General features: G+C 38.4%; 1 protein-coding gene across 1 annotated transcript; it reads right to left on the bottom strand.

Moving 5' to 3' along the window:
* Positions 1–11,419: 11,419 nt before the first annotated feature.
* Positions 11,420–13,440, bottom strand: LOC123949301 (olfactory receptor 6-like). The gene is made up of 2 exons (XM_046016701.1): positions 13,432–13,440; positions 11,420–12,367 (listed from the first exon to the last, which is right to left on the bottom strand). The coding sequence occupies exons 1-2, from the start codon at positions 13,438–13,440 to the stop codon at positions 11,420–11,422; spliced, it is 957 nt and encodes a 318-aa protein (XP_045872657.1).
* Between the last annotated feature and the right edge of the window lie 2,045 nt (positions 13,441–15,485).

Genomic DNA, 15,485 nt, shown 5'->3' with positions numbered 1-15,485 from the left:
TCCTTGCCAATTTGGATACCTTTTATTTCTCTTTGTCATCTGATTGTTGTTTCTAGGACTTCTAATACTATGTTGAACAAGAGTGGTGAGAGTGGGCATCCTTGTCGTGTTCTGATCTCAACTGGAAAGACGTCAGCTTTTTCCATGAGGATGATATTTTTCATCGATAGATTTTATGAAGTTCAAGAATGTTCCCTCTATCCCTAGGCTTTGAAGCGTTTTAATCAGGAATGGATGTTGGATTTTGACAAATATTTTTTCTGCATCAATTGAGAGGACCATATTGTTCTTCTCTCTTCTCTTATTGATTTGTTCTATCACACTCATTGATTTGCAAAAGTTGAACCATCCTTGCAACCCAGGGATGAATCCCACCTGGTCATGGTAGATAATCTCTTTAATGTGCTGTTGGATCTTATTCGTTAGGATCTTGTTGAGAATCTTCCCATCCATATTCATTAGGTATATTGTTCTGAAATTCTCATTTTCATGTTCTGAAATTGCCTGATGTGGGGATCAGGGTAATGCTGGCTTCATAAAAAGAATCTGGAAGTTTTCCTTCTGCTTCAATTTTTGAAATAGCTTCAGAAGAATAAGTATTATTTCGTCTTTGAAAGTTTGGTAGAATTCCCCAAGGCGTCTGTCAGGTACCGGGTTCTTGTTTTTTTAGGAGGTTTTTGATCACTGCTTCAATCTCATTACTAGTTATTGGTCTCTTCAGGTTATCAATTTCATCCTGATTCAGTTTTGGAATTTTATAGGTTTCCAGGAATGCATCTATTTTGTCTAGGTTGCTTAACTTATTGACATATAACTTTTGGTAGTAATTTCTGATGATTGTTTCTATTTCTTTGGTGTTAGTCATGATCTTTCCCATTTCATTTGTAATTTTATTAATTTGGGTCTTCTTTCTTTTCTTTTGGATTATCTTGGCCAATGGTTTATCGATCTTATTGATTCTCTCAGAAAACTGGCTTCTAGTTTCATTGATGCATTCTACTGTACCTCTAGTTTTTATCTCTTTGATCTCTACTCTAATCTTGATTATTTCCCTTCTCATGTGTGGGGTTGGCTTAATTTGTTGTTCATTCTCCAGTTCTTTAAGGTTAAAAAGACAGCTGGTGTATTCTGGATTTTTCCATTTTTTTTTTTTTTTTTGCAGAAGGCTTTGTTGGCTATGTATTTCCCCCTTAGGACTGCCTTTGTTGTATCCCATACATTTAGGACTGAAGTGTCTTTATTCTCATTGTTTTCCATGAATAGTGTAAGTCCCTTTTGATTTCCTGGTTGATCCAAACATTCTTAAGCAAGGTGATCTTTAGCTTCCAGGTGTTTTAATTGCTTCTGAATTTTTTCTTATGGTTGAGTCCCAGTTTCAAAGCATTGTGATCTGAGAATATGCAGGAATAACCTGAGTCTTTTGGTATCGGTTGAGTCCTGATTTGTGACCCAGTGTGTGGTCTATTCTGGACAAGGTTCCATGTGCACTTGAAAAGAATTAGTATTCTGTTGTTTTAGGGTGGAATGTTCTGTATATATCTATGAGGTCCATTTGGTCCAATGGATCATTCAATGATCTTGTTTCTTTATTGATTTTCTGCTTAGATGATCTGCTCCTGAAACCAATGTAACACTATATGTTAATGGACTAGAATTTAAATAAAAACTTGGAACAACAATTAAAAAAAAGATATGTGCAGAATCGATTGAAGTCACCCAGGTAAGGTGAATCAGGGAAATAGCACAGGTATGATAGATTCAAGATACATGTTGGAAGTAGAAACAACAATAATTGTGATTGGCTAGACATTTGCAATGGAAGTAAGTAAAAAAAAAAGCCAGTTTGGGAGGTGATAAATAGAAGAATTAGGAGTTTTCAAGGAACCAGAAACTCCCATGAAAATGAAGTCAATTTGTTCAGTGTGTATAGATGAATGAGATGGATGGAAGGAAAAGAAGTATTGACTTTGTGGGAAAGCTTGGAATTCAGGGTCTGTTTCCTCTTGCAAAATGTATAGTTTCAACATCTGTATTAGAATTAAAAGTGATTTGTGCATCACAATGACAATATTACAATATTCTGTGTTGTCTACAATACAGAATTATTACCTTTTGTCAGCTAACTTAAGTTATCCAGATCAACACTTTTCAGATCTTTATTCAATATTCCTAGTCCTTAATTATTTTTATTTTTATTTTTGTTTTTTATAGCCTGGATAGACTTGGCTTTTATCATTACTGATGCCAGCTCCACTTGTTCTGAAGAGATTTAGGACACTTTATTGACTCACATGCAGTAGACAGGTAATGTAACTTACACAAGACTACTTCAAATTCAAATTTTCAAAAAAAGTTATTTTAACTCTAATATTAAAATATCTCTGCCAATTCTGTCCCATTGTTGTCACATCCAAATCAGCATGGTGAATCCCAAAAGAAAAGTGGTAATCGGAGAGGTGTCTGAGGCTATTCCTGGAGGACTGTACCTTATATATCAAAGGTTATGGCCAGGCTCCAAAGAATTGTCAGAAGAGTAGACAAAAAATATTAAACTATTACTGTGTGCCAGGTTTATTCTGGGAGCTTTCTTCCTTCAATCCTATGAAGTGGATGAATTATTAAATCTACTTTACTTATAAGGAAACAGGCACAGAAATATTATCTGGTTTTCTAGGGTTATACAATTACTAAATGACATTGTCAGTATTTGAACCGAGACAACGTGGTGTCAGAGAACACTTCTTAACTGCCATGTTATTCAACCCATCTTATAAAGAATTTTAAACCACATCATATTACTTTGCCTCAAGACAAAAACCTCTAAGCTACACATATATATCAGTATATATATATATTTTGTATATCAGTAGGGGAAACCCATTCTTTTTTTTTTTTTCATTTTATTTATTTTTTCAGCGTAACAGTATTCATTCTTTTTGCACAACACCCAGTGCTCCATGCAAAACGTGCCCTCCCCATTACCCACCACCTGTTCCCCCAACCTCCCACCCCTGACCCTTCAAAACCCTCAGGTTGTTTTTCAGAGTCCATAGTCTCTTATGGTTCGCCTCCCCTCCCCAATGTCCATAACATTGGACCTCCAAAAGTTCACCTTAATATTCCAAGTGCTCTCAAACCAACAATTTATGGTATATATAAGACACATTATTTAATTTTGACATTCTGTTATTTTGAGAGGGATAATTTGAGAGCTTTTGAGAAATTGTTCAGGAGTCAGCAAATACCAGGGAGATTTTGGGTTCTCTGTAAACAACAATCACATACAACATATGCAAAATGATATCCAAGCCTGGCAATATTCATACAATATTAAAACTTGCCACTCAGTCAATGTTCAAAAGCATTTAAATATTTGTCTTGTGAAATATTTATATGCCTAGTAGTAATCTAGTACTTTGATAAGCAAAAAGTTTAGGTCAGTATGCCTTAGAATTTCAAAGTCTAGAAGGAAAGACATATCCTAATAAACAGATATTCACAATATAACGTGGAGGAGGTATAAGTAAAGGATAGAGACTTTGTAGGACATCAAAACCAACAGGGCAGGAAAAAAAAGTGAAGAAATATTTCACCCACTGGAAGGGGTGGCTTAAATTGTCTAAAGATGTAAGTTATTTGAGTTTTAAAAGTATAGAACTAAAATGAGTCATTCTCATGGACACTAAAATCATCCAAAATAATGACAACCAGAGAATGAAAAGAAGGCAATGATCTAAGTCCCAAGGGTAACAATGAGGATGGATTTTAAATTTAAATATATCTTTGACAAAGAGAACTGGCAGGAAGTCATGACCTCAAGGTCACATAACTTACTAGGCTTCTCGCGGGATTCAGTTTTATCTCCTGCAATCCATTTCTACACTGTTGTAGAAATCTTAATATTACAACTCTGATATTACTTTGTTACTTAATATACTTTAAAGACAGCCGTTAAGATCCACTCCAATCTTCTTGGCACATTATGCAATATAGTTCATAATCTGGGAGCGCCTGAGTGGTTCAGTTGTTTCAATGTCTGCCTTCAGCTCAGGTCATGATCCCAGGGTCCTGGAATAGAGCCAATGTCAGGCTCCCTACTCAGTGGAGATCCTGCTTCTCCCTCTGAGTGCTACTCCCTCTGCTTGTTCTCTTCGTCTCAAACTCTTGCCCTATCTCAAATAAATAAATAAAATAATATAATAAAATAAATAAAATAATAAATAAATAAATAAATAAATAAATAAAATTTTAAAAAGTTCACTGGCTAGGCTGATCTCTCTGCTTCATTTCTTACAATGACTCCTAGTATCCCCTCCTTCCTTCTTCCCTACCAGAACCCCACTTCCCTCTATAGTGATCTATTTGGAATTCCCCAAGAAACTGTTTTCTCCTGCCTCTAGTCCTTTGTACCTGCATGTTCCTCTGCCTAGAATGCTTCATTTCTTTCCTTTCATCCCATCCTTCATGTCCTTGATCTTTTTTCTTGGTTATAGCTTCCTGGTACTCCAGAACATGAGCTGCCACTACCTCCTAGAAAATTGCCTTGCTTCTTACAGAGTGAGCAGCTTCCCTACTGTATTTAAATATTCCTATACTTATCCTTAAATACAGGGTTTGTATCTTATTCACTGTGTTTGTTCAACATACAGCACAGAGCCTGAATTATAGAATGTCCTTGATTATTTGTTGAATGAATGAATGAATGAATGAATGAGACCAACCTCACTGCGGTGTTCATTACCGAGACTAACATTACTGAGATGGTTAAAGGGACAGGTATTGATTCCTAACCAGCCACATTTCTTAACTGGGATCCTTCCCAATTCCTAACCACTCACAGACACCTACTTCATAATAAGCCCATGAACAGAGATAAAATCCTTACCTCAGATGGATTGGAGACACTGCTGCTAGATTTTATTATGCAATGTAGTAGCTTATTTGAGGGAGTCAAGGAGAGCAAATAGAAATTGGTGAATAAAGTGGCTTTTGCCAGTATTGGGGAAGGTATCAGCTGTGAGGAGGTATGTGAGATCAGTGATTCATGGCCCTCCCATTCTTCTGGTTTTGTGACTTTCTCTGGGAATGGGCAGCCTTGCTTCTGAATGGCCAACACTACTGAGAGAAGATTCACACAGGAACAAGAGGTTGCTTGTCTCCTCTTATGTAAGGAGTTAAGATAGACTGCTTCTCTAAACCAGTCACCCTTTGAAGGAATTTTTCTAGCTGCCAAGGAATTGTAAAGCTGAGAACACTGCTTAGACTTGTAAAAATACTTTCACTCCTACCAATCTCTGAAGGAAAAGCTGAATAAAGGAAAAATTCAAGAAAAAGGATATGAGAAGAAGACCCAAAAGTAGAACTTGAAGTGCCTGGCCTCACTTTCCCTGGGGCCACAGTGAGCCAGGGCTCTTGTCTTTTTTTTTTTTTAAGATTTTATTTGTTTATTTGAGAGAGAGAGAGAGAGAGAGAGCAAGAGAGAGCACTAGAGAGAATGCACAAACAGGGAGCAGCAGGTAGAGTTGGAGAAGCAGGCAGAGAGGCCAACATGGGGCTCATTGCCTGGACCCTGAGATCATGACCTGAGCCAAAGGTTGACACTTATCTGACTGAACCAGCCAGCTGCCTCCAAGGCCCTGTCTTTGAAGGTGGTTCCTCTTCCTTACTATGCAATTACAATGACTTTGACCTTCCACTTATTTATATATTGGTTTGCTTGTTTATTTATTTATTTATTTTTAAGATTTTATTATTTATTTGATAGAGAGAGAGCGAGAGAGAGAGAGAGGGAACACAAGCAGGAGGAGTGGAAGAGGGAGAAGCAGGCCTCCCTTGGAGCAGGGAGCCTGACACGGGGCTTGATCCCAAGACCCTAGAATCATGACCCTAGCAGAAGGCAGACGCCCAATGAGTGAGCCACCTAGGGACCCCAACCTTCCATTTATTTAAGGGGAAATCTCTCCCTAGCTGACATGTTCCCTCACTGGAAATGCTAGTCTAAGAGACAGGATTTTAATAAATCCCCTAGGTGTGATTCTTGACCTTCCACCTCTGCTTTCTTCTCCCAGTAAATGAGCTCGCTGTCCCAAAGGGAGTCCACCACCTGTAAAGGAAAATGGAGGGCCATTTTCACATCTCTGAGTGTGCACTTACTGACCATGCCTTGGGCTAGTACTACTAATCTGTGCCAAGTCCCAGGGCATAGTGAAGACCCCCACATGGTTTCAGAAAAGCTGAGAAGCAGGACTGTCTTAATCCTCCCCAAGAGGTAATCCTTTCTCATTTATTTGGTAATGAGTATCTCAGAGTAAATGAACTAGAAGAAATGTATGTAGAGTTTCCTGCATTGTTTTCCCTCCATAGATTTGTTTTCTTTTTAAATTTTCTCATTCAATATTTGTTGAACTCCTATGTCCTCGATGCAAGATGCTAAATAATGTGGCAATAAAAAAATAGAAAACTATCCCCCTGTCATGGATCTTACACTGGAGCACTTGTAACATGGAAAGTGTAGCACTATATTCTGGCTGGAGGAGACACGAACCCTAGATACAGATTTACCTTTCCTAAATACAATACTTCTTTCAAAACTACTATCTGTAATTACTATGTGGACTTGCAGAAGGACCTTATACAATGTCACGTTGTTTGACATACCATTGCTTTTGATCAATAAATGAAATACACTTCACGGTAAATGAACTATAGCATAGGGTCCATCCTCATGAAATTCAGTGATCTTACCATGTTCTCCATGATCACTAAAGTAGCTGATTATATTGTATGGTAGAAAAACCCTTTAAAATGCATTTACAGCACCAGATAGCTGGTAAAACTTCATAGGGCTGGAGACCTATCCTCCAGGATGCTGTCTATGCTCTGAATCAGCACTCAGTGCTAATACTCATTGTACAGGAATCAAGGAGTTAAAACAGGAGGGGCTCCATTCCTTATTCCTTATTACCCATAATAAGTCTTAGTAAAATTGTTGCTTCCTATACCTGTGTATTTTCTGGCCTAGAGGTCTTAGTTTCAAAAGAAGGGATGTTTCCAGTAGGAGATAAAATAATTTCATTGAACTGAGATTTGAGACTGCCACCTGGTGTCTCTCTCACATCTCTAAATCAATAGGTGATTGATCCTGATCCAAGGGGAAACTGGTTGCTACTATATGAGGTAAGGAAGAGTATGTCTGGGATACAAGAGCTCTTTTGGGTATCTCCTTAGAACTACCATGACGGTGATTTTAGTTAATGGAAAATTATGACAATCTAGTTCAGGCAGTACTTCTAATGGCTCAGGCCTTTCAGAAATGAAGGCTTGGGTTATGCAAACTGGCAAAGAACTATGAACTTCTGAGGTGCTCTTAAAGAGCAAAAAGTTTATGGCATGGCTATTTGAAGAAGGCAATTACAAATACTAGTTACAACCCTATGAGCAGTTGCAGAAACAAAGTGAGACTTGTAATAGTTTAATAGTTATTAGTATTTCTTCTATTATGAATTACACACACAATATTTGGTATATAAATATACATATATCTCTATATATATCACAACTCTGCTTTCATTTTCTTATTCCCTTTATCCATGTCCTGCCTAACATACTATACTATAATAAATTAACTTTATATCACAGTATTTTAGCTACAGGATATCAAAGGAGAAGAGCAAACATCCTTGGACTTTGCATCTTCTGGAGCAAGGGTTAGTATATTTTCAGTTTTACACAGGATAGTTGCATTTTGGTAGGTGGAAGTATGACTTTGTATTTGTCTTGATTTGGAGATTGTGTGGTTTAAAGAGATGTGTATCAGTGGCATGTTGACAAGAGATGGACTGTGGTGGTCCATTTTATGTGTCATCTTGGCTACACTCTAGTCCCCAGTTTTCCCATCAAACATTAATCTAGGTGTTGCTGTGAAGGCATTTTGTAGATGTGATTAAAGTTTATAATCAATTAAGTATGGATGATTACTCTAGATAATCTAGAGTAGCCTGATTCAGTCAGTTAAAAGGCTATAAAAGCAGAACAGACACTTCCCTAAGGAAGAAGAAATTTCATCTGTGAGGAAGCAGCTTCAGCTCATGCCCATACTTCCAGGGCCCTTCCTGACAGCCTGCCCTATATATTTCAGATCTACCTTGCCAGCCCCACAATTGCATAAGCCAGCTCCATGTAATTAATCTCATAATTTATATCTCCTTCTGGTTCTGTTTGTTTGGTTGAAGCCTTACTTGTACATCCAATACAAATCTTTCTGCAATAAAGGGGAAATTTTACCAATTTCAACATCTGGAAAACTTCCTGCTACTCTCAGTTTTGACAATTTATCTATTACTTTCTTGCTGGTTCAATGCCTGGTGGATGTCCAGGAAAACTTTTCCTATCTATCTCCTTCTCTGCAGATTTCTATTCAGCTACAGGGATTCTGTTTTTCCTTTTTGAATGCCAGTCTTCCAGTTTTGAAGAAAGGAATATAGTTATAACTGGAGGACAACATTAAATATGTAGCATAGTTATAAAATCTAGTTACATACAGATTTTGATCTTCAATTTTTAAAATCCGAGTTGTGGATGAAGTAGTCAATTTTACTATTTTTCTACTTTTAGTGTTTAAAACATTTAGAAGTAAAATATTTTAAATATTAAAGTAAAAGAAATATAAAAAGCAAACACATTATAGATGGGGAAAGATCAATGCACTGTTATGGAAATGGTAAGGTAACTTTCTTGGAAGTCAAGTTCATGAAATAAAGTAGAAGATAAGTAAGTACACAGGGGATTTGTATAACAAATGATCTAATGGCTATATAGAAAACTAAAAGTCAGACAGTCTAGACTAGAAAAGGAATGTCAGGTTTTAAATACAGATGATACTGGAGGTTTAACAGTAAAGGTTAATAACTGCTTAACTAAAATTGAAATGAATTTTAAGAATAAAAATAAACTTGAGAGATTTCAAAATAGCATTGTCTATTAGGAATTACAAAAGATTTTTGGAGCAGAAATATATATAACATAACACTGCTCCCTTTTAATAAAAGACTAGAAAATTCTAACATGAGTTTAAGAAATTCTGTGATAAAAATAGAGTGTCTTATATTATCTTTAGTGTCTATGTGAGGGCCATGACCCACAACGTTTCTTTTTGACTAAAGAAAAGTAGTAATATCATTATTAATATACAGTTGTTAGGCTAAACTAATGAAGGCCAAGAGAATGTAACAGGTTTAGATAAATTGGAAACTACCATAGTCTTTAAAATATAATGATCTATACAAAATAAATTAAAACAATCTCAGGTGACCATATACAAAAACTTAAGACAAAATGGGAAGACCATGAAGTTACAATGTAAATACAGTCAAAACAAAGTAAATATGGTATTTAAATCAATAACCCAATTAAAAGTTAGGAAATGTGGTTTCCAAAGCATTGGCATAAAATAGTATGGCTTGCAATCCTTAAACTCTTGGCAGACTGTATTTCATTAATTAACTCATCCAGTATTGTTGCTGAGCCAGGCAGAATCCATCTCTCTTCTGTCACTTTATAATGGCTGAATGACCACATATACTAGGATTTTGCATCCACTTTTCCAAAATCAAAATGAAAACAAATGAGAGGACGGAAAATCCTGCATATCCAGACCAAGTACCATCTAAGCAAAAACATTTTTGTGACCTCCAGTCAATGTCAATGCTTCTTTTACCTAAAAAGGAATGGGCTTTAATGAATTGCTAGTACTTTTTCTGAAGTTCTAGCTGCTGACTCTTTTACATCTAAAAAATTGTATATGTATTAATTCCAGCTAAGGAAGAAAATTAAAACATGAAATTATATATTATATACATAATTTGTTGAAACTTCTACATTATGTATACATTTTATATTATAAAATTATTGATGTATAAATATTAGATATTTTAATATATATAACTATATACACACTATATATACTCACACATAGATATATATTAATCCTGTTTTCTCTCGCTATGGTAAGTTTTGCATGCTGTCTACCTTATGGTGCTTCTATTACATAGTGAAAGGAGTTGTATTTTATATTTCCTTAAATTTGAAAAAGTAATTACAATGAGATATCATCAATTGTTTATAAAAGGAATCAGGCTCCTAACTCTCTAGGAAGGAAGAAACGGGTCCTAGCCATGAAACTGATGATTATAGAGCCTCTTTTTGTATATTCCTCCTAAGACAAAGGGCTTTTAAAATAAAACAAAATCAAAATGGAGAAATCTCACCAATAGAATTCTCAAAACTAGTTGGATAGTAACTGATTACTTGTTAGTATCTTCATAAAAATAAAATTATTTTATTATTTTATTTTAAAAATATTTTATTTATTTGACAGATAGAGATCACAAGTAGGGAGAGAGGCAGGCAGAGAGAGAGAGAGAGGAGGAAGCAGGCTCCCTTCCTAGCAGAGAGCCCGATGTGGGGCTCGATCCCAGGACCCTGGGATCATGACCTGAGCAAAAGGCAGAGGCTTTAATCCATTGAGCCACCCAGGGGCCCCCAAAATAAAATTATTTTATAACTTCACTACCAATGCATGTCTCATTAATATCTGGTTCTTTCACTCACTGAATTATAAAAAGAAGCATTTAATTACAGCCTGAAAGAAAAGGGGATTTTTTTTTAATTAATTTATTTATTTTTATTTGCTTATTTACAGCATAACAGTGTTCATTGTTTTGGCATCACACCCAGTGCTCCATGCAGTACGTGCCCTCCCTATTACCCACCACCTGGTTCCTCAACCTCCCACCCCACCCCACCCCCTCCCGCCGCCCCTTCATAACCCTCTGGTTGTTTTTCAGAGTCCATAGTCTCTCATGGTTCATCTCCCCTTCCAGTTTCCCTCAACTCCCTCTCCTCTCCATCTCCCCATGTCCTCCATGTTATTTGTTATGCTCCACAAATAAGTGAGACCATATGATACTTGACTCTCTCTGCTTGACTTATTTCGCTCAGCATAATTTCTTCCAGTCCTGTCCATGTTGCTACAAAAGTTGGGTATTCGTCCTTTCTGATGGAGGCATAATACTCCATTGTGTATATGGACCACATCTTCCTTATCCATTCATCCGTTGAAGGGCATCTTGGTTCTTTCCACAGTTTGGCGACCGTAGCCATTGCTGCAATAAACATTGGGGTACAAATGGCCCTTCTTTTCACTACATCTGTATCCTTGGGGTAAATACCCAGCAGTGCAATTGCAGGGTCATAGGGAAGCTCTATTTTTAATTTGAAAAGGGGATTTTTTAAAAAAAATCTGGCTCCTTATCCTTTACTTGTGTACCAAGTCAGTATGTTTATAACTACAGACTTTCACCCAGTGTAGGTGGGTTCTGAGATTAAGTCAAATGAAAAGAGAAGGAATGTCTGAGTCTCTTTAGCAAAGAGAATCTTTCAAGAAAAGGGCTTGGCCACTTGACATGGTTTTTCTGATGGCATCTTTGACCTCCTTGTTCCTCAAGCAGTAGATAATAGGGTTGATCATGGGAGTAAAGACTGCATATATGGCTGAGATCAATTTGTTAGAATTGAATGAAGCAATGGCCCGAGGTCGGACATACATGAAGATCACAGCTGTATAGAAGATGACCACCACTGTAAGGTGAGAGGCACAGGTGGAGAAGGCCTTCCGCTGTCCAGTGGCTGAGGGAATGTGCAGAATGGTAGAGACAATGAATCCATAGGAAAGGACAGTGGCTGAGAGGGGAAACACAAGAATGAGAATGGCTAGCACAAAGTCTACCATCTCAGCCATAGAAAAGTCCATGCAGGCCAGTTTGAGGGTAGGGGAAACATCACAGAAAAAATGGTTCAAGATATTATTGCCACAGAAAGCGACTTGGGAGATGAAGTATACCTTTGCCATGGAGATGGTGAAGCCACTCACCCAGGAACTGAGAGTCAGCTGCACACAAAATCCTGTGGTCATCATGGCTGGATAATGAAGAGGACAACATATAGCCAGGTAACGGTCATAGGCCATGGCAGCCAAGAGCACACACTCAGTACAGGCAAGTGAGATGAAGAAATAGAGTTGGATCATGCATCCCAGGAAGGAGATGGTATTGGGATGAAGTAGGAATCCAGCCAACATCTTGGGGACTGTGACAGATACATACCAAGTGTCCAGAAAGGACATGGTACCCAGAAAATAGTACATGGGCTTGTGCAGGGACCCAGTGATCCATACAGTGAGAATGATGACCAAATTCTCCAATAGCACAAACAGGTAGGTGATGAGGAAGAGGAAGAAAAGCAGAACCTGTAGCCATGGGGAAGTAGGGAAACCCACCAGGATGAATTCACTAATTTGGGTGATATTTTCCTTGACATGGCTAGGACACCAAAGCACAAAGGACTTAATGAAAATAGGATGAGTGAGATCCACATTAGCAGCAAGGTGCCCTCAGGCTACAGGTTCTTTATCATTAAACTTAACTCTGGTCCACAGTCTGGTCCTGGGGTGTGATCTGAGAGGCACAAGAGACCACAAGATCCTCTTCAGAAAATCAGACATTAGAACAGGACCTGAAAACAAATCCACCAAAGACACAAAGTTAAGAATCTCAAAGCAGAATCATGAGGTCAGATTCAGGATTTAGGCCTTCAGATCTGGGTCAGAAGGAAGTCTTCAGGTAGTACTAGGAGTAAATACTTTCCTTATCAGCATATTTTCAGATTTAATAAGCAGCTATGAGGCAGGAAACCATCATGATTGGAATAAGTGCGAAGGATGGTCTAGGGCAAGGCAAGGAAGCCGGGTAGTTCAAATTCTGGAGAAAATGAAAGCAGAAGACCAACTGGAAAACACTCTCCTGAGAGGAGAGTTACTGACCTTGGTCTATCCCTCAGCTATATAGTATGTCTCTTGAAAGTGCTGGCAAAGCTAGTTAATAATTACTTGCTTATTTTTAGGGCCATGGCTTAAAAAATTGAATGAAGAAATGTCTGCTCTATTTTTTTAAGATTTTATTTATTTTTTAAAATTTCTTTTCAGTGTTCCAGAATCTGTTGTTTTTGCACCGCACCCAGTGCTCCATGCAATAAGGGCCCTCCATAATGCCCACAACCAGGCTCATCCATTGTCCCAACCCCTCCCCTCCAAAACCTTCAGTTTGTTTTTCAGAAATTCCTGCTCTATTGAGTAATGAAATACATTTGGATGTTTTAGGTGGCTCCTAATAATAATGTCATGTATACATACACATATATGATAGTTGTATATATACATATAAAATAGTTCACATTTGATCTCAAATTAATTTGTATAGTTTATCTATACCCTCTCCAAAGACTGGTTCAAAATTTTTGTGCTGCCAGAAGTGTTACCTGATTAATTCTATCTACTCCTTGACCCTGAAATTTCTCAATATGGACACTGCAGAACACAAGTTGCATTTAAAGAGCTGCTTTGAGGGGCGCCTGGGTGGCTCAGTGGGTTAAAGCCTCTGCCTTTGACTCTCTCTGCCTCCTTGTGATCTCTGTCTGTGAAACAAATAAATTTAAAAAATAATAAAGAGCTGCCTTGAGAGTGGCGAGTCAGGAACTTCAACAACTCAGAAGGGTCCTGGGTTTCTTAGGTCCAATAGAATCTGAGGAGAGAATTGAAATTTAAAAATACTTTCTTCATGGGGAGGAGTCAAGATGGCAGAGAAGTAGCAGGCTGAGACTACATCAGATAGCAGGAGATCAGCTAGATATCTTATCTAAACATTGCAAACACCTACAAATCCAATGGGAGAGCAAAGAGAAGAAGAACAGCAATTCTAGAAACAGAAAATCAGGGGGAGCCTGGGTGGCTCAGTGGGTTAAGCCGCTGCCTTCGGCTCAGGTCATGATCTCAGGGTCCTGGGATCGAGCCCCGCATTGGGCTCTCTGCTCAGCAGGAAGCCCGCTTCCTCCTCTCTCTCTCTGCCTGCCTCTCTACCTACTTGTGATCTCTCTCTGTGTGTCAAATAAAAAATGAAATCTTAAAAAAAAAGAAAATCAACCACTTTCTGAAAGGTAGGACTGGCAGAGAAGGGAATCCAAAGTGACAGGAAGATAGACCGTGGGGGTAGAGGCTGGCTCCCGGAAAGTGGCGGAGCAACGGAGCACAAAATCAGGACATTTAAAAGTCTGTTCCACTGAGGGACATTGCTCCAGAGGCTAAACTGGGGTGAAGCCCACGCGGGTTCAGCGTGGCCCCAGGTCCCTCAGGGTTACAGAAGAATTGGGGGTTTCAGAGTGTTGCAGAGCTTGCAGGTATTAGAACGGGGAAGCTGGCTACAGAGACAGAGCCGAGGAGTGAGTTCTCAGCTCGGGGTTACCTTGAACTGGTTGCAGGCTGGGTGAGCTCGGAGCGTGGCTGGAGGCTGGGGATATGGGAGTGATTGGGCGCTGTTCTCTGGGGGTGCACTGAGGAGTGGGGCCCCAGGCTCTTGGCTCCTCTGGTCCAGAGACTGGGAGGCTGCCATTTTCATTCCTGTCCTCCAGAACTCTACAGAAAGCATCCTGGGAACAAAAGCTCCCAAAAGCGAACCCGAGCGGATTACTTAGCCCAGTCCCCGGTAAGGGCGGTGCAATTCCGCCTCGGGCAAAGACACTTGAGAATCACTACAACAGGCCACTCTCCCAGAAGATCAACAAGAAATCCAGCCATGAACAAGTTCACCTACCAAGGAGAGCAGGTTCAATACCAAGGAAAGCAGCGGAATTCCAGAGGAGGAGAAAGCAAAGCACAGAATTCATGGCTTTCTCCCCATGATTCTTTAGTCTTGCGGTTAATTTAAATTTTTTTCAATTTTTTTTCTTCTTCAGCTAAATATTTTTTTAACTTTTACCCTTCTGTTTTTTAACGTTTTTAACTAGTGTATCTAATATATATATATATATATATATATTTCTTTTTTATATTTATTCTTTATTTGTTTCCTTTTTAATTTTTTTTCCTTTCTTTTCTGAACCTCTTTTTATCCCCCCCCCCCCATGATTTGGGGTCTCTTCTGATTTTGTTAAAGTGCATTTTCCTGGGGACTTTGCCACCCTTTTAGTATTTTATTGCTCCTTCATATACTCTTATCTGGACAAAATGACAAGGTGGAAAAAATCACCACAAACAAAACAACAAGAGGCAGTAGTGAAGGCTGGGGACCTAGTCAACACAGACATTGGTAATATGTCAGATCTAGAGTTCAGAATGACTATTCTCAAGGATCTAGCCAGGCTCAGGCTAGCCGGGGTCTTCATCTCCTTGAAGAGAACACAGGCAGCAACCTCTTTGACCTCAGCCACAGCAACATCTTCCTAGGAACATCGCCAAAGGCAAGCAAAGCAAGGGTAAAAATGAACTATTGGGATTTCATCAAGATCAAAAGCTTTTGCATGGCAAAAGAAACAGTTAACAAAATCAAAATACAGCTGACAGAATGGGAGAAGATATTCGCAAATGACATATCAGATAA

This window comes from Meles meles, chromosome 8 (genome assembly GCF_922984935.1).
Source record: "Meles meles chromosome 8, mMelMel3.1 paternal haplotype, whole genome shotgun sequence".
NCBI classification, from domain to species: Eukaryota; Metazoa; Chordata; class Mammalia; order Carnivora; family Mustelidae; genus Meles; species Meles meles.
The sequence above is the reverse complement of the archived record's forward strand: the minus strand, read 5'-3'. Positions and strand labels throughout refer to the sequence as shown.